Below are 26,874 nucleotides of genomic sequence, written 5' to 3'. Positions count from 1 at the left end.
ACGGAGGGCTAATATCCATAATCTACAAAGAACTTAAACAAATTTACAATAAAAAATCAAACAACCCCATCAAAAAGTGGGTGAAGGGTGTGAACAGACACTTCTCAAAAGAAGACATTTATGCAGCCAACAGACACATGAAAAATGCTCATCATCACTGGCCATCAGAGAAATGCAAATCAAAACCACAACGAGATACCATCTCACACCAGTTATAATGGCGATCATTAAAAAGTCAGGAAACAACAGGTGCTGGAGAGGATGTGGAGAAATAGGAACACTTTTACACTGTTGGTGGGACTGTAAACTAGTTCAACCATTGTGGAAGACAGTGTGGTGATTTGTCAAGGATCTAGAACTAGAAATACCATTTGACCTAGCCATCCCATTACTGGGTATATACCCAAGGGATTATAAATCATGCTGCTATAAAGACACATGCACATGTATGTTTATTGCAGCACTATTCACAATAGCAAAGACTTGGAACCAACCCAAATGTCCATCAATGATAGACTGGATTAAGAAAATGTGGCACATATACACTATGGAATACTATGCAGCCATAAAAAAGGATGAGTTCATGTCCTTTGTAAGGACATGGATGAAGCTGGAAGCCATCATTCTGAGCAAACTATCGCAAGGACAGAAAACCAAACACCGCATGTTCTCACTCATAGGTGGGAATTGAACAATGAGAACACTTGGACACAGGGTGGGGAACACCACACACCGAGGCCTGTTGTGGGGTGGGGGGAGGGGGGAGGGATAGCATTAGGAGATATACCTAATGTAAATGACGAGTTAATGAGTGCAGCATACCAATATGGCACATGTATACATATGTAACAAACCTGCACACTGTGCATATGTACCCTAGAATTAAAGTATAAAAGAAAACAAAAAACAAACAAAAAAACCCCTGCACATCTGTGCGTGGGAACTTAAAAATCCACAACACAATGGAATAAGAGCTTGATTGTGAAAATAAATGTTTCATTAATTTGATTTTTCATTGATGTCTTTTTTTTTTTATTAAACCTTATTGCTGGCCAAGGAAAAGACATTCTGCGGTAGAAAGAACACCGGTTTTGAAGTGAAGCAGATTTAGCTTGGAATCCTAGCTTTGCTGTTTTACTTTGTGATAACATTGGGTAGGTCATAACCTTTTTGAATTTCCTCATCAATAAAAGGGGGTCATATCTGAAGCTGATATGAGGATTATATGAGCTAGTCTGTGTGCAGTCCTTAGGACAGAGCCTGGCTCTGCTAAATGCTCCATAAACATTCCCTCTTGTCAATATGTATCCATGTAAAGCCCTGCACAGAGTCTGCACCAAACAGATGCTCCCCCACTTCCCCCACCTCTTACTTGCCAATTTTTCTTCTAGCTTAAATGAGAATGGATTTTACCAAAAACCGAGTCACAGTGTTGCGTGCTTTCTGGGATCTGACCTCTTCTCACTCCCTGCAATGGGTTGAATGGTGGCCCTAAAGATATGTTCTAACCTCTAATCCTGGAACCTGTGGCTATTCCCTTACATGGCAAGAGAGTGACTATGACCTTATATCTGAAAGGATGTGACTAAGCCAAGGACTTTGAGAGGAGGAGTTTATCCTGGATTATCTGGGTGGTCCCTAAATGCAATCACATGCATCTTTAAAGGAGAGGCAGAGGAACTTTGAGACAGGTACACAGAGGAGCGATGCACACAGATGAGGCCAAGTGAAGATGGTGGCAGAGACCAGAGTGATGAGGCCACAGCAGCCAAGGCTGGAAGGACCAGGAAAGATTCTTTCCTAAAGGTTCTAGGAGAAGGCCCCCAGCTGACTTTTTTTTTTTTTTTTTTGGGGTGGAGTCTTAATCTGTCACCCAGGCTGGAGTGCAGTGGTGTGATCTTGGCTCACTGCAACCTCCGCCTCCTGAGTTCAAGCAATTCTTGTGCCTCAGCCTACCAAGTAGCTGGGATTACAGGCGCATGACACCACATCCAGCTAATTTTTTATTTTTACTAGAGACAGGGTTTCACCTTGTTGGCCAGGCTGGTCTCAAACTCTTGATCCTAGGTGATCTGCCTGCCTTGGCTTCCCAAATTGCTGGGATTACAGGCATGAGCCACTGCGCCCGGCCTGCTGCTGACATCTTGATTTCAGACTTTTGGGCACCAGAACTGTGAGAGGATAAATTTCTGTTGTTTTAAGCTACCCAGCTTGTGATAATTGGTTACAGCAGCACAGAGACAATCACACACTGTATTAATCTGGGCTAGAAGACAAAGCCCTTCCTCTCTTTTTCCAGCAACTGGACAAGAGAAACGACCTGTGCAAGAGGGTGGACCACAGCCCACACAGGTGCGTGCAAACACACCGCTCAGCCTTGTCAGGCATATTTCCTCAGAGACCCTGGCACGGCCAGGCCCTCCTCACCCCCAACAACACAGAGGAGTGGGTGAGGCCCTGAGGCTACCCGTCCCCCCACCTCCCACCGACCCCTCGCCTGCTTTTTTTTTTTTCCTGTTTTCTCTTTCAGGTTTGGGATTCTTTCAGGCGCAGCAAAACTTTTCTTTCCACAAGTCGTGACAAAGCTTACAATGCAAGTATCTTCAGTTACATAATATGTAGACTTTAGCAGGAACCTCTGTGTTCTGTAGTAAATGGCTTTACTACAGGTCGCTTCCTGCGTGTGTGGGCTTTGAGAGGGAACACAGCCAGAAAGAACACGTGGGACCAGAAGAGATGTTGCTATGGTGAAATCTGAAAGCACAAAAGAGAGTCGAGAGTTCTGAAGACCCAGGCTTCCTCCCTCACAGTTTTGCAAAGCCAGCCAGAGACCATGCCCCTGGCCAGTCAAATGATCTGATCGTTAGGCCTTCCAGCAGCTCTGTGAATATGTAATATAGTATTATCCACATTTACAGTCAAGGAGACAGAAGCCAGTGGAGATCAACTAGTTTGTGCAAGTTCATGTAACTAGGAAGAGGGCAGAGACAGGACTTGAGCAAATGACCATCTGTCACCAAGACCCTTGGCATGCCTCGTTGCCTCTAGCTAAAGAGAAATATAGGAAAATGCATGTGGAGGGATTCAGGCTTACCAAACCCACCTCGTTGGAGCCCTGAAGGTCCTTCTGCATCATATTCTTCCACCATTCTCTGGGCAACCATGAGCCAGAGTCAGTGCTAGGCCAGGGATTGGCCATGTGCAGGAAGCTTCCTATTGCCCTGTTGTATGGATGGAGAACACCTGGGCCTCAGTCCCCTCTGTTGCTATTTAGTGGGGTGTTGTTATTATTATTAGGAAGGACCCAACTTTGAACCTCTCTGTGCTTTAGTTCCCGCATCTGAAATGTGGAAGAGGGGTAGGTTGGATGACTGGTTCTGCATCTTTGCTGTCCATGAGAACTTCCCAAGGAGTGTTGGTTGGGCCAACCACTGCAGTTAAACTGGAATCTCCCTGGGTGGGATGCAAGCATCAGCATTTTCAGAATTTCTTCAGATGATTCTTTTTTCTTTTTTTTGAGACAGAGTCTTGCTCTGTCACCAGGCTGGAGTGCAGTGGCCTGATCTCAGCTCACTGCAACCTCCACCTCCCAGGTTCAAGCGATTTCCTGCCTTAGCCTCCCGAGTAGCTGGGACTACAGGCGTGTGTCACCATGCCCAGCTAATTTTTGTATTTTCAGTAGAGACGGGGTTTCACCCTGTTGGCCAGGATGGTCTCGATCTCTTGACCTTGTGATCTGCCCACCTCAGCCTCCCAAAGCGCTGGGATTACAGGCGTGAGCCTTGCGCCCGGCCCAGATGATTCTTAAGTACAGCCAATGTGAGAACCAACAGGTTACTTGATTGCTAAGGTTCTTCCAGCTGCAATGTCTTCTGTCCCCATCTGCATGTAAAGACAGTACTGCTAGGGTTCACTTATCCAGACAGTAACGATTCATGAAAAACCCTCAACTAAAGCCCCATGCTCAACTTTTCCCGAGAAAGTCACCTCCCTTTGGTTTGTCCAACAATATAATATTTAAAATCTGTATAATAGTCTCAACCCTCATGGTCTTTCATGCTTTTAAGAAAGAGGAAGGATTAATGGGGTAATAAAACTATTCAGGAATGGCTTAGTTAATTATTATTCTAGGTCTTGCTATAAATGGTATCCTAGGGTTCTGAAAAAAATAATTAATGTAATTTAGTCATCCAGCACTAAGCCCTCATTTGATCTGAGGACTACTACATTCAGGCTGAAGGTAGAGAGATGAGTAGTCTTTTGCACTTCAGAAACTCCCAGTCCAAGGTGATAATAACAACAGCAATAATAATAACAGCTGCAGCCAAAATGGGAAAATACTTATTGAATATCAGGCATTGCTAACAGGTGCTTTTTATATGTTATTTTAGATCCTCACAACAACCCTGCTAGGTAAGCACCATTTCCTTCATTGTATTCCTGGGGAAACTAAGGCCCAGAGAGGTTAGGTAACTTGCCAAGGTCACACAGCTAAGAAGTAGATGATCTGCCATTCTGATCTACATCTATAAGATTTAAAATCCCATGCTCTTTCCATCATATGATAAAACCTCTAGAAAGAGAGAAAGGATTGAGAAATAGAGATAAAGATGGCAGGGAGAGGGTTAACTTCCATGGGAGAGAATCCGGCCCAGGTGGAGGAATTGCTGTGAATTGCTCACATGAAAGGTGTTAAAAGAAAATCAGTCTTGTAATTCTGTATCTTAACTATGTTTGGGGCTCAATCCTGTTAGAAGGTACAGCACTGGAACATGTAAATTCATTATGAAGAGCTAGTTCTTCTTCAGTCAGTCCCAGCTCCCTCCAATTAGTCTTCAAAAATAAACCCATTATATGTTTTGTGGCTCAGCAACGTCATTTTTTAGCCAGTGTGAGCTCTTTGGTTCTTAGCAGATTTTCACTTTTACTGACTGCCATCAGTGATATAAAATGTACCAGGAGGAGAGGATGGTGGTGGGCACAGCTGTGACAACCCTTTTCTCTATGCTGTTCAGATCCAAACACGGTATGAGCCGGACATTCTGAAGGCACACACACACACACACACACACACACACACACACACACACTACTCCAAATGAGCTAAGACCTGGAGAACACACTATATACATATATACATTAGCTAACTCAGGAATCTAAATATAAATTTATTTTTGGAGAAACCCACTGGGCTAAAATAATTCACCCACGAAGCCAGATGTAGCTTGAGGGGTAATAAACATGCTATGGCCTAGAGCAGGAAAAGGGAAAAAAGAATGAAGCAGTACATTTTCTTAATGAGGCTTTTTCAAACCACCATTTCATGTTGTAGCCAAAACAGATAAAATCACCAAAGGAACTTAGGATCTTGAAGAATATTCAGAGACTGTAGAAAGTGGTTTAAATAATAGATATTTAAGAAAAGATTCTAAAAAATATTTATTTTGTTTATAAAATGGAAATTTCATGTTTATACTAAAAAAGATTTACTATTACACATAAGTATTACACGAAGATGTATATAAACACATTGCATATGCAAAATGTATACACATAGACCACATGGCCAAATACGTGATATTATAAGGATAAGTTGATCTCACAGCAACATTTTGATGTGGAAAATTACCTCCACTCCAGAAATTATAAGTAAGGAAGATATACCCTGGCATTGCAAATAATAGCATAGGGATATGTCATTACACAACCTTGGATGAGATAACATATCAACCCGACATAAATACAGGCAACATCTATTCCTGAAAGGAATAAAAAAATGCTTATGAAGATACAGCAATGAGATACTGGGCTAATAGAATGATAAAAATACATGTGATGTGTTCTTACGTTGCTTGCTCTAATTTTTAAAAAAGATTTGGAAAAAACAGAATAAAGATGACATTATCTGAAATGGTGTGCTTGAAATCCAGTTTTTAAAATTTGAAGGTAGGAATACTTCAACAAGATCATAAGCTTATACAACAAATCATAAGCTTATTTTTCTGTTTCAGATGCTTATCAAACTAGAAGTGAACATTTTGAACAGGTTTGTTTTCTAGGTGAAATCCTCTTTCCACATCCTACATAGCAAATACTCATGCACACCCACGGACGCACGCGCACACACACACACTTCTCTTTCTCTCCTTACAACTGTAAATCCATACCATGAGACTAAGGATGCTAACAACCAAAGAATGTGTTAAAGCAGCATTTTACCTCTTTGCTGATCAAACACAGAAGGGGTGCTGAAATCCATGGTAGCCTGTCTCATCATTGACCATCAGAATGGCAAAAAGCATCCAGGTCTCTAGAGAGGAGAAAACACCGTCTCAAACCTTACTGTCAACATGACAGTCAGAGGCAGCATCGTTTGCCAAGACCTCTGTTTCAGGATTAAATGTGCATCAGAGCTGCAGGTTGTTGTCAAGGCAAGGTGATGAAAATAGGTAAATGCTATTCCTGTAAATACCTGCTAGGAAAAGAGTTACTCTATGGCCTCATTCATCAGCTGTACATGGGCATAATACACCCTCCACCCCCAAATCAATAAACACAATTATTCAAACTCCAAAAATATAGTAAAATTGTATGGGCCACCTGCCTTGGATCTGGGCTGGGAAAACACAGCAGATCACGGAGCTTCAGCAGCTGGAATGTCGCTTTACACCAACAGAAATCTGAATGGGTGAGTGAGGATTCACAGGGCCAGACAGAGCATGTGCAAAGCTGCCAATGCAGTTCCCATTCGGCTGTGCTCTTGGCGGAGTGAGAACTGCATTTGGGTCATGTGAGCAGAGAGTGCCATCTCAATGGAATGGGATGTAAATATTGTAGCAGGAGGCTGCTGGCCATGTGCTGTGTGGAGTAATTATCCATGTTGGCAGTCTTCTTCACTCCCCTGTCAGCTCCGTTCTCCAATTGACAGGGAGGATGGGGAAAGGCGTCATTTGAAAGGTGACATTTCAAGGCTCGAGTGTCTGTGGTGATAAAATTAAAACAGTCTGCCGTCACAAGGGTGTTTATTGTAGCAATACATGTAGTAAAACCTGAAAAATCACCGGAATGTACCTCATTCAGGGAGCAGCTAAGTAAATGGTAGTAAATTCGTACTCTAGATTTAAAAATCTGACATAAATAAATCTGTGTATTTATCTGGTGACATGTCACTAATCTATTGTTAAATGAAATAAACAAGTTATATATTTCATTTGTTCATGTTTTAATAAAACCAGAAACCACTCACTGTATACATTATTTTTATATATTCAGACGAACACTGAAAAAGATGTAGAAAGACACGTACTAAACTGCTAATATTGGTTCCCTCAGGCCACTGTGATTAGAGTAGGAGATTTCTAACTTGTTCTGTATCAATCTCTGTATTTTTGGCTTGTTAATAACCGGTATCTATTATCTTATATTTGTAATAAAAATATGATATACTAAATTCAAACAAAGTTCTATATTCTAGGCACAACCAGATTTTTGGATAAGTCAAACAGCCATATAGTAGATGCTTTCATAAATGCTATTGATAGTGGTAATAACTGTTTTCTTTTTAACTTAATTAGTGTGTGATTGTGGAAATAAAAGCAGAAACCATTTTTCTCCGTATATGGCCACCTCTGTTTTGATATGGACTGATCTAGTGTATAATTTGTGTTCATTGATGGGCAGGCTCCTTGCTTTTCTCCTGCCTCATATTTTCTCAATGCCTATCATTAATTTTCCATCAACAAATTGGGGGGCCTCTCTTCTTTGTGACAATACTGCTACTCACTCAAAAATACTATTCACGCTCCTTTCCCACATTAGCCCCTCCCCTCAACATGCCCTTGCGTTCTTTTTATTTAAAAACACAGGCAGAACATATGTCTTACAAATCATTACCCAAAATGTGCTCCGTAGGTAAATCTCTTACATTTCCCAACACCAGTTTCTTGCATTAACCATGAGAGCCAGATTTAGGGGCTGCGAGTGGATTGAGGAGGAAACTGAGAATTACACCAGCAGATTCTCAGCTAAGGAGAGATGGCTCAAGCTCATCTGGCTGACGGAGGTAAAAGGGTTTTTTGCCATTCAGTCCCAAACAAGAGAAAAACAAAGGGTTTAGATGAACTTCCCTTTCATTCATTTGTTCATTAATTCATCAACTGTTAAGGAAGGAGTACTGTGCTCCAATCATTTCTACAGGCACTAGAGAGGCAAGACAGGAAATGTTCCCACACTCAATGAGCTTACACTCATGGGCGCAACTTCTGCTCCTGGCCATGCTGGAGTAATAGGGACTGGATTCACTCTCCTTCCTTAAACAACTGGAAAATTGGGCAAAATAAGTAGAACAGTTTTCGGACAGCAGGAAGCACAGGACAGGGATCTTTGAGAGAAGATAAACAAATGAGGTCAGTGTGAGTCCCCAGCTTGCTATCTGGGGAGAGTGTCCAGGCTGCAGCACATGGAGGGGATAGAGGGCTGAATGGTTTGTGGAAGGGCCCACAGAAAGGAATGTCCTCATTCTAGTCCTCAGAACCTGTGAATATGACCTTATTTGGAAAAGGAGTCTTTGCAGATGTAATTAAGTTAAGGGTCTCAAGTTGAAATCATCCTGCATTATACTGGTGGACCCTGTGTCCAGCCACAAATGCCCTTATAAGAGACACGCAGAGAGAAGAGGAGGAGGCCACGTGGGCACAGGGGCAGAGAGGGGAATGATGCAGCAACAAGCTAAGGAACACTTGCAGCCACCAGAAGCTGGAAGAAGTATGGAACAGGCTGTCCCTTAGAGCCTTCAGAGGGAGGAGGCCCTGTTGACACCTTGAGTTCAAAATTCTAGTCCCCAGAGCTGTGAGAGAATAAATATCTGTTGTTCTGAGCCACCAAACTTGTGGTAATTTGTTACAATGGCTTCAGGAAACTAATACAAAAGAGGAACTCTCAAAATAAATGCAAAGTCTCTAAAATGATTACAAAACCAAATTAAAATATACAGACATTTTCATGTTTTGAAAAGGGTTGCTTTGGGCTCATTTTGAAAAAGGGCAGTCAAAGAGAATGGAAAGGGCATGAACTTGGGTTTGTCTCTTGTTAGGTGTGTGATTAGGACAAGCTGATGCAGTGCAGGTGAGCCCCGAAATTGGGAGTTAGCCTGAAGGGTTGTAGGCTTTGCCCAGGAAAGAATTCAAAGGTGAGCCCGTGGTGGAGACAGTTACTTTTACTGAAGCAGCAGGTGTACACTACAGCAGCAGCAGAGGTACTGCTCCTGTGGATCAGGGCTACCCCATGGGCGCTGTGCCCGGAGGAGCAGTGTATGGGATGGTGGCAGCTATATTTAGACCGATTTTAATTACGTGCTAATTAAGAGGTGGGCTACTCAGAACTTTCTGAAAAAGGAACAGGGAGTTTCTGGAACCAGGTAAGGTAAGTTCTGGGCCCTTACTATAGCATTTGTAAACTGTCATGGTGTTGGTGGGAGTGTCCTTATGCTACTAAGCAGTGAGGACAACTGGAGGTTGCTCTCATTACCATCTTCTGGTTTTGGCTGGCTTCTTCACTGCACCCTGTTTCAACCAGATCCTGATCTGAGCAGTAGGGTTGCAACCAGGGGTCTTGACCAGTGCTTGGAAAACAAGTCCTGCTGATCTACCTCACAGTAATATAATTTTTGAGCCTCAGTGTCTTAACCTGTGGCATGGGAATCCCACTCTCTAACTTCTTGTGAGAGTTGACTATTATTATTCAGTCCGCTTCCTGGGCTGCAAACATAAGAAAGAGTTCTTTCTTTCTTTCTTTTTTTTTTTTTTGAGACAGAGTTTCGCTCTTGTCACCCAGGCTGGAGTGCAATGGCGCGATCTCAGCTCACCTCAACCTCCGCCTCCCGGGTTCAAGCGATTCTCCTCCCTCCGCCTCCCGAGTAGCTGGGATTACAGGCATGTGCCACCACGCCTGGCTAATTTTTTTTGTATTTTTAGTAGAGACGGGGTTTCTCCATGTTGGTTAGGCTGGTCTCAAACTCCCGACCTCAGGTGATCCGCCCGCCTTGGCCTCCCAAAGTGCTGGGATTATAGGTGTGAGCCACTGTGCCCGGCCGAGATAGTTCTTTCTATACAACCAAGGCCAGTGTACAATAAGATATGGTTGTTTCTTCAAGTGCTCTTTTTTTTTTTTTTTTTTTTTTTGAGACAGGAACCCATGCTGGAGTGTAGTGGTGTGATCTCGGCTCACTGCAAACTCCTCTTCCCAGCTTCAAGCAATCTTCCCACCTCAGCCTCCCGGGTAGCTGGGACTGCAGGCACGTGCCACACTGGGCTAATTTTTGTATTTTTTGTAGAGACGGGGTTTCATCTTGTTACCCAGGCTAGTCTTGAACTACTGAGCTCAAGTGAGCCACCCACCTTGGCCCCCTAACGTGCTAGGATTACAGGCATGAGCCACCACATGGAGCCTTCACATTCATTTTGATTAGAGCACTTATTCATGCCTATCCGGTGCCTGTGGTGCATTAACTTTTTTGATCTACAATGCAGGAGAGGAGGAGAAGGCAAGGTCTGTGGTCATGCAAAATCTGACTCTTTCCTTCCTTTCCAGTTCTTTCCTCACCACTCTCCCTCCCTTCCCAACATCCAGCCACACTGTCTGTCCTTAAACACACTGTTGTTCCCTTTTCCATGCCCTAAAGACTGCTATTCTGTCTCTCCTTGGAATGCTGTTTCCCCTGCTCAGTGCCAACACTGAGCTCTCCCTGACCACATTATCCAAAATAGTCCTCCACTTTCATGTCCCACCAGTCACTTTCTTTTCCAGAATGCTGTTTTGTGAATTTACAATGAGAAATAGCCCTGTTAGGAAAACAGGGCTTTTGCCCATACTGTGACAACTGTCTAGCCCAATGCTTCTGAGGCTAGCCTGTAGTGAAAAATCTGGTTTTTGAATTTCCAAACCATCATTCATCATGCATTCTGAAAATATGATAAAAATTAATAATAGAAACATAAAAGTAGGAGTTACAGAATACAAGTCCTAATTTTTATTATTAGATTCAACAGGCATAATATTACTTGTCGATAAATATAATCGGGCTGGGCATGACAGCTTGCACTTGTACTCCCAGCATTTTGGGAGGCTGGGCCCAGGATCACTTGAGCCCAGGAGTTCAAGGCTGCCGTGATCTATGACTGCGCCACTGCACTTCAGCCTGAGCAACAGAATGAGATCATGTTTCTAAAATATATAAAGAAAATTAGGGCCAGACACAGTGGCTCATGCCTGTAATCTGAGCACTTTGGGAGGCCAAGGCAGGAGGACTGCTTGAACCCAGGAGTTTGAGACCAGCCTGGGCAACATGGTGATACCTTGTCTCTACAAAATAAAATTTAAAAATCAGCTGGGCATGGTGGCATGTGCCTGTATTCCCTGCTACTGGGGAAGTTGAGGTGTGAAGATTGCTTGAACTTGGGAAGTTGAGGCTGGAGTGAGCCATGATCACGCCACTGCACTCCAGCCTGGGTGATAGAGTAAAATTCTGTCAGAAAAGAAAAGAAAAGAAAAGAAAAGAAAAGAAAAGAAAAGAAAAGAAAAGAAAAGAAAAGAAAAGAAAAGTAAATCAGAACAAACATGGTACACAAAGAATTATAAAAACTGTGGGGCCAGGTGTGGTGGCTCATGCCTGTAATCCCAGCACTTTGAGAGGCCAAGGCAGGCAGATCATGAGGTCAGGAGTTCGAGAACAGCCTGACTAACATGGTGAAACCCTGTCTCTACTAAAAATACAAATATTAGCCAAGCTTGGTGGAGCACGCCTGTAATCCCAGCTACTCAGGGGGCTGAGGCAGAAGAATCGCTTGAACCTGGGAGGCAGAGGTTGCAGTGAGCTGAGATTGCGCCACTGCATTCCAGCCTGGGCGACAGAGTGAGACTCTGTCACAAACAAACAAACAAAAAACTGTGCACATTTTTCACTGAAAGTGCAATTCAGTATTAATAATCTGTGCTGTCCAATACAATAACCACTAGCTACATGTGGCTATTTAAATTTAAGTTAATTAAAATGAAATAAAGTTAAAAATTCAGTTCCTTAATCACAGTTGCCACTGTGATTTTACTTTGTCATTATTAAAATATTTTCCTCTTAACTTTCATTTTAGATTCAGGGGGTACATGTGCAGGTTTATTATACGGGACTATTATATGATGATGAGGTTTGGGGTACAACTGATCTTGTCACCCAGGTAGTGAGCATAGTACCCAATAGCTTTTCAATCCTTGCTCCCCTCCCTCAATCCCCTCCATTAGTCCCCAGCGTCTATTGTTCCCAGCATTATGTCCATGAGTACCCAATGTTTAGCTCCCACTTAAAAGCAGAAACATGTGGTATGTGGTTTTCTCTTCCTGTGTTGATTTGCTTAGGATAACAGTCTCCAGCTGCATACTGCTGCAAAGGACATGATTTTATTCTTTTTCATGGATGCAAACTTTTAGTAGTGTTTTTTTGTTTTTGTTTTTGTTTTTGAGATAGGGTCTCAATAGGGTGCCCAGGCTCTAGTACAGTGGCGCAAACATGGCTCACTGCAGCCTTGACCTCCTAGGCTCAAGTGATCCTCCTCCGCCAGCCCCGCAAGTAGCTGGGACTACAGGTGTGCACCACCATGCCCAGCTATTTTTTTTTTTTTTTTTTGTAGAGATGGGGTCTCGCCATGTTGCCCATGCTGGTCTCAAACTCCTGAGCTCAAACGACCTGCCTGCCTCAGCCTCCCAAACTGTTGGGATTACAGGTGTGAACCACCACACTCGGCCTATGGCGGCAAACTTTTGTGCTTTGAGAAATGCTGGTAAGTCATGAAAAGACAAGCCACAGACAGGGAGAAAATATTTGTAAAACACAAAGCCAATAAAGGACTTGCACCCAGAATATATAAAATCCTTAAAACTTAATAGTAAAAGAAAAGCACCCAATTTTTAAAAAAGGCTAAGATTTGAATCAATAGTTCATCAAAGAATTAATACCAAAGGTAAATAAGCACATGAAAAAATGCTCAGCATCATTTGTCATTAGAAAAATGTAAATTAAAATCGCAATGAAATACCACTATGCACCAATTGGAATAGCTTTAAAGAGAAACAAGAAACTAAGATTGCACCATGTGCTGGTGAGGATGTTGGAACTCTCATACATTGCTGCTGAAGGAGGACACAATGGTGCAACCATTTTGGAAAACAGTTTTATGGTTTCTTATAAAGTTAAACATAAATATGGCCCAGCAATGCAACCCCCAGGTATTTAAAGAAATGAAAACATATGTTTACACAAACACTTGTATATGATTGTTTATAGTGGCTTCATTACCACCCAAAACTAAAAGCAACCTCAATGTTCATTAACTGGTGAATGGATAAACAAACTATGGTGCATTTATATGATGGAATACTACCAGCAATGAAAAGGAATGAGCTACTGATATGTGCAGTTAATGGATGAGTCTTTAGAGTATTATGCTAAGTTAAAGAACCCAGACACAAAAGGCTACATACTGCATGATTCCACATATAAGGCATTCTGGCAAAAAGTGGAGACAGAAATCAGATGAGTGCTTTCCAGGGGGAGGGAATGGACAACAAAGGAACGGGATAGAACTTTTGGAGTGACAGAAATATTCTATATCTTGAATGTGGCGATGGTTACATATCCTGTATTCATTTGTCAAACTCATAGAACTAAATATCTCAAAAGGGTGCATCTTACTAAATGTAAATCTTACCTCAATAAACCTGAAAGAATCAGCAATATGAATCTTACTTCTTAACCTAGATTTTAAAATAATTGTTTGTTAAAAATGAACAATTGTTAAAAATTGAAACTAGCAGATTTAAAAAATGAATAAATGCTCACTTTTCTCATATTTTATATAATTTTAGAGTATGGTTGACAAACTAACCCTAAAATGTCACATATGTAACACTGTCCTACTGTGCATGACTTTTCATGCACATTTGAGAATGCCCAGCTGGTCTACACTACAGTGAGACAAGTCTGCCATCACAGGCTCGAAGGTTTTGGCAATGTCCAATTGCTGTAACCATCTCTAAGTGGTTACATTGAAAAGTTCTTTCAATTTGTATACTTAACTTGTCACAAACTGGTGATAAACCAGCATCTCCTGGACTGGCGGCAGCCACAGCCCACACTTTGAGTAGTGCTGGTCTAAATCTCTCTTTCCTTGACTCATCCCATGGTGGGCTTCTTCTTACCATTCAGGTCTCTGCTCAGACAGCCTTCCCTGACTTTGCTATTCTATCTAAAGGGGTCAGTGCCTTCCTTCTCAATTCCAATTATAGTTAATAAAATCTCCTCATTTTTACCTTCTTATAATTATCACTATCTGTAATTAACTTGTAATTCATTGTGTCTTCATTGTCTGTCTTTCTGTAGCAGATACTGTCAGTCCCCAGACCTGTTAATGTGCTTCAGCTGGCTTTGAAAGGTCAGCATGGACATTTTGGTCTGACAGTATTTTTTCAGAATGCAGAAGGTCACTTTACCAGCTCTGAGGATGGGCAAGAAGTGCCAGGGAATTAGTCAACCCCCTCCCCAGCCCACAACAATCCTCAACAAGTGACTCTCAGGAGCTGGTCTATAAACACCAGCTTCCTTTGCCCTTGGATAGGATGATTCTGAGGCATGGTGTTTTACTCCGTTTGCCATTTCCCTTTCAGGATTAAACTCCTTCAGGGTTAAACTCCACTGCCACCTGTGAGAATAGGTCTAATAACGTTCTTTTTATGAGCTGCTGTTCCCTCCCTGTATTACTTTCCCACGTTCCTACTGATATTTCCTGCACTTCTCAATAAGTTACTTGCATTGGAATCATTGTCTCAGGGTCTGCTTCTAGGGAAACCCAAATTGAAATATTTCTCCACAAGAGGGTAAATTTCATAAGGGCAGGGTCTTTGTCTACTCTTTCTTTGTCTGCTTTGTCCACTCCATGTCCTTACAGCCTAGCACAGAGAGGGGCACAAAGGAGGTGCTCAATACATTTCAGTGCATGAGTGAAACTTCACTGAAGAAATTTCCTTGCTCAAGCTGACAACTTGCTCACTGACATTGTAACATTGGAACCCAATTAACCATCCTTCATGGGGTAAGAACTTTCTGACAAGAACTTCTGTAGTCCTTGAAATTTTCTAGTCTAAACAAGAAACCATGTACTTGAGGATTGGTTCTAGGGTTTCTGGAATTGGCTCTCAAATCTGATTAAATTTAAGGATTCTAATAGCTCTATTTCTAGGAGTAAAGAGAGCATTGATAGTCCACGGTGTGAAGTGGTAATAGAGATATGCAAAAAGCTGCACTGAATATTCCTAATTAATCACTAGACACAACAGGCAAGGAGTTGGGTGACTGTGTAGACGATACCCTCAAACATTTTTGGAAACTTAATGAATATGGCTGGTTGCTCCTAATGTCACTGGACAAAGTGATGAAAGAAAAGGATTAGCTCACGGATTCTAATTCCCAGCTCAGGTGCCATATAGATGACCTGGAGGTGTGTATATGTACCCTGAAGGAGAGTCTTACCTCCTGTAGCCATGAGGCTGAGGATGCTGAAATCAAATGCAGGCTCTCATGCTGCAGCTGCCTGAATTACAATGCAAATTGAACTCCTGAATTACAGCGCAAGTCAAACTCCCAGCTTCACAGGATGTCTGCTGTTAAAGTGAGGACATTGATTGGGAAAGTAGAGGATACTGTAAATTGGATAGAGACATGTGAGAAGACCCTGATGAAGCTGGGGGACATTGAGCATCTAAACTCTGAGGAGTCTTCTTTGCCAGTGGAAGTGGACTCCCAATCCCTAGTAGAAGCAGCCTCCCCATCTCCAGTGGTAGCAGCCTTTTCACCTCAGTCTGAGAAGATTGACCCTGAATTGCCTGAGGAAACTGTATTGGCCTTCCTTGAGGCAGCTGCCGTGCACAACAATGCTGATTCTCTTCAGGAGCCACCACCATTTTTCCTCTGCTTCTAGACCTATAACTAGACTCAAGTCCCAGCAGCCCCTAAAGGTGAGGTGCAAAGTGTGACCCATGAAGTACATTATATTCCAAAATAATTACTTGAGCTTCCTAAAAATCCAGGAAACATGGGAATGGATACTAAGGGAGTGAGATAATGGTGAAAGGAACATAAAGTTAGATCAGGTTGAATTTATTGATATTAACTAATTAAGCAGAAATTCTGCATTTACTGTTGCAGCTCAGGCAGTTATAAAGTGTTCTAACAGTTGGGTTAGTGGGTTGAAACATGGACCAAAAAGTGGCCCAGGGTGAGCAAATTGGAAATACTGGACTTGCCTTGGTTTAATGTGGAAGAGATTCAAAGGCTTAGGGAGATTGGAATGTCAGAGTGGATTTGTCATTTAAGAACTACTCACCCACACTGGAGGGTCTAGAAGACATACTTTTAGCAGTACCGTGAGGAATAGGAATAAATCTGTGAGGGGAACCCCAGCATCTTTGAAGAGTTCTGTGATTGCTCTTCTCTGCAGACAGTGAGAACTGCAGTCATTGAATTGGGAAACCTAAATGCAGTGGGAATAATTGGATCCTAGGATGGTAGGGCTAAGTGGTGATACTCAACTGCCAAAGACAAGGTGGGCATAGTTACTGTTGTGAAAAAAAAAATAGAATCATGGCACCCCAAATTCACTATGCCACTGGGAAAGTTAAGCTTGAGAACTGAGTCATGCAAAAAGCTGTCTTCTTTCATCCCCAAACAGATAGCTGTATTTTCACATGCTGACTTTATCATATGTAGAATTACTGGGCATGAGAGAAATGTGTAATTGCTTTTTCCCCTATTCCCTCTTTTTTTTTTTTTTTTTTTTTTTTTGAGACGGAGTCTCGCTCTGTTGCCCAGGCTGGAGTGCAGTGGTGTGATCTCGGCTCACTGCAACCTCTGCTTCCCAGGTTCAAGCAATTCTCCTGCCTCAGCCTCCCGAGTAGCTGGGATTACAGGCCCCCACCACCACACCTGGCTAATTTTTGTATTTTTAGTAGAGACAGGGTTTCACCGTATTGGCCAGGCTGGTCTCAAACTCCTGACCTCAGGTGATCTGCCCACCTCAGCCTCCCAAAGTGCTGGGATTATAGGCATGAGCCACCGCGCCCGGCCAACTCTATTCCCTCTTTCCACATGTAATATGTAGACTCACTGAGTGCTAATCAGAGCCTCACAAAAAGGTGACCACTTGTTTCATTGCCTATCCTCTCTCCTTTATTTCCCTCCTCTTCTGCTTGCTCTGTCCTCTTTAAATACTGAAGTTCCTAAAACTCTCTTTGGAAAAAGCCCAGGTCACATATCCCACTGTGACCTGTGTTTCTTTTTCCTGGTTGCATCCTCAACCTTGGCAAAATAAACCTGCAGTCAATTGAGATCTACCTCAGTCACTCTTTGGTTTATGCTGTAATGGACAGCAGAGGTCCAAGCAGCAATCAGAGTTGTCTGAGTCATAGAAACCTATGGCATTGGCTAGTTGATCATGGCGTTTCTCAAAGTAAAATAGATAGGAAGCCTATGAAATTCTTAATCTGCATAAGCAGAAAAGCTCTAGGTTAAGTGACAAAAGTCTAACACGAATCATAAAAACAGAGAATCATGATCCCTCAATTAATTCCCAGAATTGAGCCTGTTTACAAACCTAGAACCCCTTAAATGAAGGGGAGGCTGGATCCCTTGAGGAAAGGCCCTGGTACCCTACTAAATGTTTATACTGTTAATCTTTCTCTCAGTTTCCCCCAAAAGAGATGTATGGCCTTTTTACTAGGGTAACTGTGCATTGAGAAAAGAGAAATAATCAGACCTCTCAGGGCTTACTGGACATTGGCTCTGAGCTGACACTAATTTCAGGAGACTCAAAATATCACTGTGGCCTGCCAGTCAGAGGAGGGACTTTTGGAGGTCATGCGGTCAATGGGATTTCAGCTCAGATCCATTTCACAGTGGGTCTAATGGGCCCCAATGCCATCCCGTGGTCATTTCCCCAGTTCTGGATGCACAATTAGAATAGACATACTTAGCAGCTCACAGAATCTCTACATTGGTTCCCTGAATCGTGGAGTAAGGGCTATTACGGTGGGAAAGGCCAAGTGGAAGCCACTAGAACTGTGTCTACCTAGGAAAATACTAAACCAAAAGCAATATGACATTTCTGGGGGAACTGTAGAGGTCATAAAGGACCTGAAGGATGCAGGGGTGGTGATTCCCACCACATCTCCATTCAACTTTCCAATATGCTTTCCAATTTGGCAGAAGACAGGTGGATCTTCGAGAATAACAGTGGATTATTGTAAGCTTAACCAGGTGGCAACTCCAATTGCAGCTGTTGTTCAGATATGGTTTTATTCCTTGAGCAAATTAAAACACTCTCTGGTACATAGTATGCAGTTACTGCTCTGGCAAATGCTTTTTTCTCTCAATACCTATTAGTAAAGACCACCAGAAACAGTTTATTTCAGGTGACAAGGCAACATTCTTGATGAACATAAATCCAAAAATCCTCAACAAAATACTAGCAAACTGAATCTAGTAGCACATTAAAAATTTAATCCACCATAATCAAGTGGGTTTTATCCCTAGCACGCAAGGCTGATTCAACATATGCCAATCAATAAATATGATTCATCACATACACAGACCTAAAAACAAAAGCCACATGATCATCTTACTAGATCAGAAAAGAATTTCAATAATATTCAACATCCCTTCATGTTTAAAACCCTAAACAAACTAGGCATTGAAGGAATATATCTCAAAATAATAAGAGCCATCTATGACAAACTCACAGCCAAAAACATACTGAATGGGCAACCCAGTATAGGCAGGACTGTACTGAATTCTGGAAGCATTCCCTCTGAGAACTGGAACAAGACAAAGATTCCTACTCTCACCACTCCTATTCAACATAGTACTGGAAGTCCTAGACTGAGCAATCAGGCAAGAGAAAGAAATAAAAGGCATCCAAACAGGAAAAGAGGAAGTCAAACTATCTATGTTTGCAGATGATATGATTTTATACCTAGAAAACCTCATATTCTCTCTGCCCCAAAGCTCCTACATCTGGTAAACAACTTCAGCAAAGTTTCAGGATACAAGATCAATGTACAAAAATTAGTAGCATTTCTATATACCAACAACATCCAAGCTGAGTGCCAAAACAAGAACGCAATCCCATTCACAACAGCCATACACATACACACACATACATATACACACACACAGACACACACATACACAATACCTAGGAATACAGCTAACCAGGGAGGTGAAAGAGCTCTATAATGAGAATTATCTTTCAAACAGATTCTTTTATTATTCTTTTCTGAAAGAAATCAGAGATGATACAAACAAATGAAAAAACATTCCATGCTTGTGGATAAGAAGGAATCAATATTGTTAAAATGGCCATACTGCCCAAACCAATTTACAGATTGAATGGTATGCCTATCAATTTATCAATGACATTTTTCACAGAATTAGAGAAAAATTAGAAAAATTTTTAGAATTTTTCAGAATTTTTAGAATTAGAAAAAAACGATTCTAAAATTTATATGAAACCAAAAGAGCCTGAATAGCCAAAGCAATCCTAAGCAAAAACAACAAAGCTGAAGGCATCACCTTACCCAACTTCAAACTATACTACAAGGTTACAGTAACCAAAACAGCATGGTACTGGTACCAAAACAGACACATAGACCAATGGAACAGAATAGAGAGCCCACAAATAATGCTGCACACCTACAACCATCTGATCTTCAACAAAGTTGACAAAAACAAGCAATGGAGAAAGGACTCCCTGTTCAATAAATGGTGCTGGGATAACTGGCTAGCAATGTGCAGAAGATTGGAACTGGACCCCTTCCTTACACCATGTACAAAAATCAACTCAAGATGGATTAAAGACTTAAACGTAAAACTTAAAACTATAAAAAATCCTGGAAGATAACCTAGGAAATAACATTCTGGACATAGGCCCTGACAAATATGCCTATGCCTATGTTGTCTTTCATGACAAAGACACCAAAGCAATTGACAAATGGTACCTAATTAAATGAAAGAGCTCCTGCATAGCAAAAGAAACTATCAACAGAGTAAACAGACGACCTACAGAATGGGAGAAAATGTTTGCAAATTATGCATCTGACAAAGGTCTAATATCCAGAATCTATAAGCAACTTAAACAAATTTATAAACAAGAAAAAATCCCATTAAAAAATGGGCAAAGGACATGAAGAGACACATTTTTTTTTTTTTTCAAGACAAGGTCTCACTTTGTCACCCAGGCTAGAGCACAATGGTGCAATCTAAGCTTACTATAGCCTCCACCTCCCAGGTTCAAGCAATCCTTCTGCCTCAGCCCCAAAAGTAGCTGGGACTCCGGGTGCATGCCATCATGTCTGGCTAACCTTTTTGTACTGTTTTGTAGAGATGAGGTTTCACTATATTGGCCAGGCTGGTCTTGAACTTCTGAGCTCAAGCAATCTGCCCACCTCAGCCTCCCAAAGTGCTAGGATTACAGGAGTGAGACACTATGCTTGGACATGAATAGACACTTTTAAAGAGACATACCCGTAACCAATAAGCATATGAAAAAATGCTCAACATCACTAATCGTTAGAGAAATGCAAATCAAAAACCACAATTAGACCCATCTCACATCAGTCAGAGTGGCTATTACTAAAAAGTCAAAAAGTAACAGATGCTGGAGAGGTTGTGGAGAAAAGAGAACACTTATATACTATTGGTGGGAATGTAAATTAATGCAGCCACTGTGGAAAGTAGTTTGGAGATTTCTCAAATAAATTAAAACAGAACTACTATTTGATGCATCCATCAAGTGGAAAGTTTCCTTAATTTCAATTTTTCAGTCAGATTTGTGTAAGCTGATCCAATTGAGATGTCTATGTTATTGGTTATTGTTTCTGCTGTTAATCGTCACTTCTCTTCAATTAAGGTATAAACAAGTTGAATTTTTTCCTTGCAAATTGAAATGGATGATCTACTGTTTCAGGCTTCATTTCCAAAGTGGTCTCGTCCTTTCTTAAAATGAGTTATTCATTGATAAACGACTGATTTCTTTGGGAGCATTGAGCTCATAAACTTTTCATAAAAGATCAACGATTTCACCATTCTTCCACTCAAACTTCCCCATAAATATAATATTTGTTCTTGTTTCAATTTTAGCAGGATTGAGCTCATAAACTTTTCATAAAGGATCAATGATTTCACCATTCTTCACTCAAGCTTGACTATAAATTTAACATTTGTTTTTGTTTTTAGCAGAATTCATGTTGCTCTGATAGAAGCTCTTTTCAAACTGAAATCTTAAGCTTCTTAGTGCTTTCAACTAGATCTTGTTCAGACATGTTAGTATGAGTCTATTTCAGACATGTTAGTATGAGTTTATTTTGGTGTAAAAAACTTGAAATTCATACGTAGTTTTTTCATAAAACATATTTTCTATGAACTATTTGAAGACCCCTCATATGTAGATGTACAAATAACATACTGATATGGTTAGGCTTTGTGTACCCACCCAAATCTCACCTTGAATTGTAATCCTCATAATCCCTACAGGTCAAGGGAGAGACCAGGTGGAGGTAATTGGATAATGGAGGTGGCTTCCCCCATGCTGTTCTTGTGATAGAGAGTGAGTTCTCACGAGATCCGATGGTTTTATAAGGGGCTCTTCCTCCTTTGATCAGCACTTCTCCTTCCTGCCACCTTGTGAAGAAGGTGCCTTGCTTCCCCTTTGCCTTCTACCTTGATTGTAAGTTTTCTGAGGCCACCCCAGCTGTGCTGAACTGCAAGTCAATTAAACTCCTTTCCTTTATAAATTATCCAGTCTCAGGCAGTTTTTTACAGCAGTGTGAAAATGGACTAATACAATAAATTGGTACTGCAGAGAGTGGAGAGCTGCTATAAAGATACCAAAAAATGTGGAAGTGACTTTGGAACTGGATAATAGGTGGAGGTTGGAACAGTTTGAAGGGCTCAGAAGAAGACAGGAAAACGTGGGAAAGTTTGGAACTTCCTAGAGACTTGTTGAATAGCTTTGACCAAAATGCTGATAGTGATATGGGCAATGAAGTCCAGGCTGAGGTATCTTAGGTGGAGATGAGGAACTTGTTGGGAACTGGAATAAAGGTGACTCTTGCTATGCTTTAGCAAAGAGACTAATGGCATTTTGCCCTTGCCCTAGAGATCTCTGGAACTTTAAACTTGAGAGAGATGATTTAGGGTATCTGGTAGAAGAAATTTTTTGGTAGCAAAGCATTCAAGAGATGATGTGGGTGCTTTTAAAAGCATTCAGTTTTATGCATTCAAAAAGAGATGGTTTGGATTGGAACTTATGTTTAAAAGGGAAGCAGAGCATACAAGTTAGGAAAATTTGCAGCCTGATGATGCACTAGAAAAGAAAAACCCATTTTCCAGCCAGATGTGGTGGCTCATGGTTGTAATCCCAGAGCTTTGAAAGACTGAGGCAGATGGATCACTTGAAGTCTGGAGTTCAAGACCAGCATAACAACATGGTGAAACCCTGTCTCTACTAAAAATACAAAAATTAGCCAGGTGTGGTGGTACATGCCTGTAATGCCAGCTATTTGGGAGGCTGAGGCAGGAGAATCACTTGAACCCTGAAGGCAGAGGTTGCAGTGAGCTGAGATCACGCCACTGCACTACAGCCTGGGGGACAGAGTGAGAATCTGTCTCAAAAACAAAAAACAAAAAACAAAACAAAACAAAACAAAAAAAAAAAAGAAAAAGAAAAAGAAAAACCCAAATTTGCAGAAGTAATGAGGAACCAAATGTTAATTGCTAAGACAATGGGGAAAATGTCTTCAGGGCATGTCAGAGGTCTTCACAGCAGCCCCTCCTATCACAGGCCTGGAGACCTAGGAGGAAAAAATGGTTTTTGGGGCCAGGACAGGGCCTTGCTGCTTTGTGCAGTCTCAGGGCTTTGTGCCCTGTGTCCTAGCCATGGCTAAAAGGAGCCAATGTACAGCTCAGGCTATTGCTTCAGAGGGTGCAAGCCTTGGCAGCTTCCAAGTGGCGTTGCACCTGCAGGTGCACAGAAGTCAAGGATTGAGGTTTGGGAACCTCCACCTAGATTTCAAAGAATGTATGGAAATATCTGGATGCTTAGGCAGAAGTTGCGTGCAGAGACAGAGCTCTCATGGAGAACCTCTGCTAGGGCAATGAAGAAGGGAAATGTAGGGTCAGAGCTCCCACACAGAGTCCCCACTGGGGCACTGCCTAGTGGAGCTGTGAGAAGATGGCCACCATCCTCCAGACCCCAGAATGATAGATTCACTGCCAGCTTGCACCATGTGCCTGGAAAAGCCACAAACACTCAATGTCAGTCCATGAAAGCAGGCAGGAGGGGGACTGTAACCTGTAAAGCCACAGGGGCAGAGCTGCCCATGGCCATGGGAGCTCACCTCTTGCATCAGCATGACCTGGATGTGAGACATGGAGTCAAAGATCATTTTGGAAATTTAAGGTTTAATTACTGCCCTGCTGGATTTCAGACTTGCATGGGGCCTGTAATCCCTTTGTTTTGGCCAATTTCTCCTATTTGGAATGGGGGTGTTTACCCAATGCCTGAACCCCCATTTTATCTAAAAAGGGACTTGCCTTGTCTCAGATAAGACTTTGGACTTGGACTTTCGGGTTAATGCTGGAATGATTAAGTCTTTGGGGGACCGTTGGGAAGGCATGATTAATTTTGAAACATTAAAGGGATATGAGATTTGGGAGGCACCAAGGATGGAATGATATGGTTAGGTTTTGTGCCCCCACCCAAATCTCATCTTGAATTGCAATCCCCATAATCCCCACGTGTCAAGGAAGGTAATTGAATCATGGGCACAGTTTCCCCCATGCTGTTCTCATGATAGTGAGTGAGCTCTCACAAGATCTGATTTTTTTTTTTTTTTAGACGGATTGTCCCTCTGTCACCCAGGCTGGAGGGTGGTGGCTCAATCTCTGCTCACTGCAACCTCCGCCCCCCAGGTTCAAGTGATTCTCCTGCCTCGGCCTCCTGAGTAGCTGGGATTACAGGTGTGTGCCACCATGCCCAGCCAATCTTCTTTTTTGTATTTCTAGTAGAGATGGGGTTTCAGCATGTTGGTCAGTCTGTTCTCAAACTCCTGACCTCGTGATCTACCTGCCTTGGACTCCCAAAGTGCTGGGATTATAGGCGTGAGCCACTATGCCCAGCCCTGATGGTTTTATAAGAGGTTCTTTCCTGTTTGCTGAGCACTTCTCCTTCCTGCTGCCTTGTGAAGAAGGTGCCTTGCTTCCCCTTTGCCTTCTTCCATGATTGTAAGTTTCCTGAGGCCTCCCCAGCTATGCTGAACTGAGTCAATTAAACTCCTTTCCTTTATAAATTACTCAGTCTTGGGCAGTTCTTTATAGCAGTATGAAAATGGACTAATACACATACATAGTGATGTATATATTATAAAGAAGAAAGAAAAGTGTGTGTGTGTGTTTAAAGAAAACAAAGCTTTTGTTATTTTTTTGTTTTCTTTCCACTTTTATTATTCAACATGAGATGTATTGACTTTATATCATAGTACTTATATATTGTTAATTTATACATAGCATTTAAGTTATAGGACACCAAGGAGAAGAGTAAGCATCACTTAAGGACTTTACATGTTCTTCCGGGGAAGGAGTTAGTGTGTTTTCAGTTGTATGTGGGATGGCTGTATCATGTTAGGTGCATATATGATGTGGTTATTGCCCTATCTGGAGATTAAGTATGGTTTATGGAGAGGTGTATAGGTGCCAAGTTGATGAGGGGTGGAAATGTGATGATTAATTTTATCTGTCAACTTGACTGGGCCATGGGATGCCAACACATTTGGCCAAACATTATTCTGGGTGTGTCTGTGAGTGCATTTCTAGATGAGATTAACATTTGAATCAGTAGACTGAGAAAAAAATTGCCCTCCCCAATGCTGGGGGGAATCACGCAAAATCTCGAAAGCTTGAATACAACAAAAAGGCAGAGGAAAGCTGAAACCTCTCTCTGTTTCTGATTGCTTGAGCTAAGACATGAGTGTTCTCCTGTTCTTGTACTAGGACTTATACCAGCAGCCCTTTATTCTTAGGTCTTTGGACTTGTGCCAGGATTTCTATCACTGTCTTTTCTGGGTCTTTAGCTTGCAGACAGCAGATTGTGGGACTTCTCAGCCTCCATAACTTCATAGGTCAATTCTTTATAATAAATCTAGTTGTCTCTCTCTCTCTCTCCCTCTCTGTTTGTCTTATCTATCTATCTAGTTGCCTCAAGCCTTTAGTAAATCAAATGTGTCATACTTATATACAGGCTTGGATGGGGTCATGATGTGTAGAAGAACACAGTTTAAATAAAATTCTGGATTATTCTACATTCATCCATCTCCTGGTACTTGTGAGGAAGAAGAAACTTTCAATCAAGTGTGAACCATGAAGAAGTGGCTCAGCAGTGGTTGATGTAGAAAGAAACACTGAAGGTCATCATTATCATCATTTTCATTATTGTTATCCTTGCTATATAACTCAAGCCAATCACCCAACATTCAAGCACCCACCTTCTTTGTGTATCAACATATAAGTTGCTTTATGTGTCTGTGTCCCTGTGGAATTTGAGCCGCTTCTTGGTCACATGCTTTTCTCCTCACCACTCTTAGCCTTCCTGCTCACCTCTTACCCCTCCAATCCCAGACCACTTCTCACCTTGATACTCCTTCCCTACCTGATCCTTGATTGGATGTTTCTTATGAGACCATCACAGTTGGGGATGAAAAAGCAGTGGCTGCTCAAGAATATTACCAAATTAAAACAGAACTGTAGACAATATGACAAAAGAGTCCTTGCTGTTATCCTTGAAGTCAAGGGGTTTCTAAACTACTTCCAAGGTCATTCCTTTAAAAATCTGTGAGCAATGTTCATGAGCTAATTTGGACTTTTTCTAAGGATAGCCCATATACTTAAGAGTCCCACTGTTTTACTAAGAGCCATATTCTTTTATAAAATCCTGGAAGAACACTACTGAATATTGATGCCATCTGTCACTTCAAATTTCCAACTGTTATTTATACTATACCCATACCTCATTTCATGAAGCAACACTATGAACTCTTTCCCTATAAAATATGCCATATGCTTTATGTACATATTTGTTATACCCGTAAGACAACTTTCATATTGCTTTGGTCTTACAATTCCTACCTTTTAATATTCATTCACTTATTTACTCAACAAACAAACATTTGGCACCTACTCTGCATTAGAGACTCTGATAGCTCAAAATATATGTCCTTTATAGAGATTTTTTGACCATTTCAACATTTGTTGCCCTATTTGGCTCTTAATCAAAAATTATATTTAGACACCTTTCCTACTGATATTGTTCATTGTTTTGTAATGTTAGTCTTTCTGTTGTTGTTGTTGTTAAGACAGGGCCTCGCTCTGTCACCCAGGCTGGAGCGTGGTGGCGTGATCACAGCTCACTGCACATCAACCTCCTGGGCCCAATCAATTCTCCCATACCACCACTCCCGGCTACTTTTTTTTTGAGACAGAGTTTTGCTCTTGTTGCCCAGGCTGGAGTGCAATGGCGTGATCTCGACCCCACCACAACCTCCGCCTCCCGGGTTCAAGAGAATCTTCTGCTTCAGCCCCCCGAGTAGCTGGAATTACAGGCATGTGCCACGATGCCTGGCTAATTTTGTATTTTTAGTAGAGATGAGGTTTCTCCATGTTGGTCAGTCTGGTCTCAAACTCCCAACCTCAGGTGATTCACCCGCTTTGGCCTCCCAAAGTGCTGGGAC

The 26,874-nt window shown here is 41.8% G+C and overlaps 1 protein-coding gene across 1 annotated transcript in view; it reads right to left on the bottom strand.

The window, feature by feature from the left end:
- Positions 1-6,878, bottom strand: part of ANKRD55 (ankyrin repeat domain 55) — a 134,010-nt gene extending 127,132 nt beyond the window's left edge. The window contains exons 1-2 of the mRNA XM_003827381.5: positions 6,605-6,878; positions 6,220-6,310 (exon numbers count right to left, since the gene is read on the bottom strand). Coding sequence (XP_003827429.2) covers positions 6,220-6,277 — 58 coding nt within the window. The 5' untranslated portion in view covers positions 6,278-6,310; positions 6,605-6,878. The remainder of the gene's footprint in view (positions 1-6,219; positions 6,311-6,604) is intronic.
- Positions 6,879-26,874: the final 19,996 nt, after the last annotated feature.

Source organism: Pan paniscus, chromosome 4 (assembly GCF_029289425.2).
Source record: "Pan paniscus chromosome 4, NHGRI_mPanPan1-v2.0_pri, whole genome shotgun sequence".
In the NCBI taxonomy this organism is placed as follows: Eukaryota; Metazoa; Chordata; class Mammalia; order Primates; family Hominidae; genus Pan; species Pan paniscus.
The sequence above is the reverse complement of the archived record's forward strand: the minus strand, read 5'-3'. Positions and strand labels throughout refer to the sequence as shown.